At 41.8% G+C, this 1,679-nt stretch overlaps 1 protein-coding gene across 1 annotated transcript in view; it reads left to right on the top strand.

Annotated features, from left to right (window-relative positions):
* The window catches only part of KANK1 (KN motif and ankyrin repeat domains 1), a 43,587-nt gene extending 42,185 nt beyond the window's left edge, over nt 1-1,402 (top strand). Inside the window, exon 10 of the mRNA XM_044678470.1 lies at nt 291-1,402. Within this exon, the coding sequence (XP_044534405.1) occupies nt 291-353 (63 nt within the window). The 3' untranslated portion in view covers nt 354-1,402. The remainder of the gene's footprint in view (nt 1-290) is intronic.
* Nucleotides 1,403-1,679: the final 277 nt, after the last annotated feature.

Here is a 1,679-nt window from a genome sequence, read left to right as displayed (position 1 = left end):
GAAGGAAGGAAAGAAGGAAGGAAGGAAGGAAGGAAGGAAGGAAGGAAGGAAGAAAAAGAACAAAATATATGTGTGAGATCTGGAGTTGGGAGGACCTGGGTTCAGATCTGCCTCAAATACTTCCTGTAAAGGGAAGGGGATGGAGAGAAAGAGTGTGTGTGTGTGTGTGTGTGTCTGTCTGTCTGTCTGTCTGTCTGTCACATCAGAAAGCAGAGTTTTTTGTTTCACTGGCTGAAGTTATTCTTAATAACACCCCTCCTCCCTTTCCCCCCTGCCTTCCTTTTTTCTAGGGCACACCTAGGCTTGGAAGGAAGACATCTCCTGGGCCTACCCACAGAGGGTCGTTTGATTAGTGATGGGCAAATATTCCTGTATCTTCATGCCACCATTACGCTGCTAACTGTTACTGTTTTTTTATGGTGACAGAAACTGAATGTAAATGTCTTGTGCCTGAACTCACCAGCAAACAAGGAGCAGAAGCCCAGTGTGAAAGGCAGAAAACATTCAAACTTAGAGAAAGCAATAGGCAGGCACCTTGCTAATTGATGCAGGTAGTGCCGTTATATTAGCTTCTGACCATTTTCCCACCTACGTAGGACCCATCATCAATGCGTTCTGTTGCTGTCGAGTCTCCATGTTCCGTTATGTACAGTTTTGGGGAATTGTAAACTCACCTGAGCAGGCTGCTTTTACCTCTTTCCCCTCATCCCCTGCCCCCAGCCCTGGGACACTCCGATAGTGTCACAGTCTCAGTGATATCCCTTTTGTCTTCTGGTCAGATCATGTGTATGTGTGGTTTCTTTTTCTTGAAAGATATTTATATTTACTAAATATGGAATCTGTTAGCAATAATTCTCTTAAATTCCATTCCAGAATGATTTCGATTTTTTTTTTCTCTTTTCGTCTCCATAATTTTAAGCTAAAAAAAGTCAGAATAGCTTTGGTTGTTTAAGCTCCTTGGGTCTAGGCTGGTGGGTTTCCTCTGAATTAGGAAAAGGTGGAACTCTCTGAAGTCTAAAACACTACAGAAAATGTCTACAGTTGGTCATGTCTATTGGATGTATTATATAACTTTTTATATAAAAGATAACTATATGAAATTAATTCACACAGTATTTTCAACTTTTATATTCTCTAGTAACTAAACACATGAAGAATTGTGTAATATGACCATATTTTTATTAATAATTGCACATCCCTATTCATAGCTAATGTTTAAATTTTGATTTATGTTAGAGGGATCGGGAATATATTCATCTCTAGAGGCCTATAGTTTAGTTCTGCATATTTATGGAACCCTTTATATCATGTCACACTCACTTTAGGCCTATATGTATTTAAATGTTTGAAGTGCCTTAGACTCTTGCCATATTTTCAAAATAAAATTTCATTATGCTCTTTTCCTCTGCCTCTGCTTGGCTTTTGATTGCCGTCCTCTCCCCACACTGCTGAGTTACGGCTGGGGCAGTCAAAGCTGATGAATGTATGGAGGGAGGCCACTGGAGCGAGCGCTTCGCCGACTTGGGGGTACCGATGTGGAGAAGGCGCCTTCCGAGGGCGCTGCTGCCTTCCGGCGGCATGGCTCGCCTTGCGTGTCAGAGTTTTGAAATTTAAGACTTTATTAACTGAACAGCTCTTCAGACAGGTAATCTCCGAGGGGAAACCTACCGCGCTGGTTA

This window comes from Gracilinanus agilis, chromosome 1 (assembly GCF_016433145.1).
Source record: "Gracilinanus agilis isolate LMUSP501 chromosome 1, AgileGrace, whole genome shotgun sequence".
NCBI classification, from domain to species: domain Eukaryota; kingdom Metazoa; phylum Chordata; class Mammalia; order Didelphimorphia; family Didelphidae; genus Gracilinanus; species Gracilinanus agilis.
Note: the sequence above shows the minus strand (reverse complement) of the source record. Positions and strands in the feature narration are given on the sequence as shown.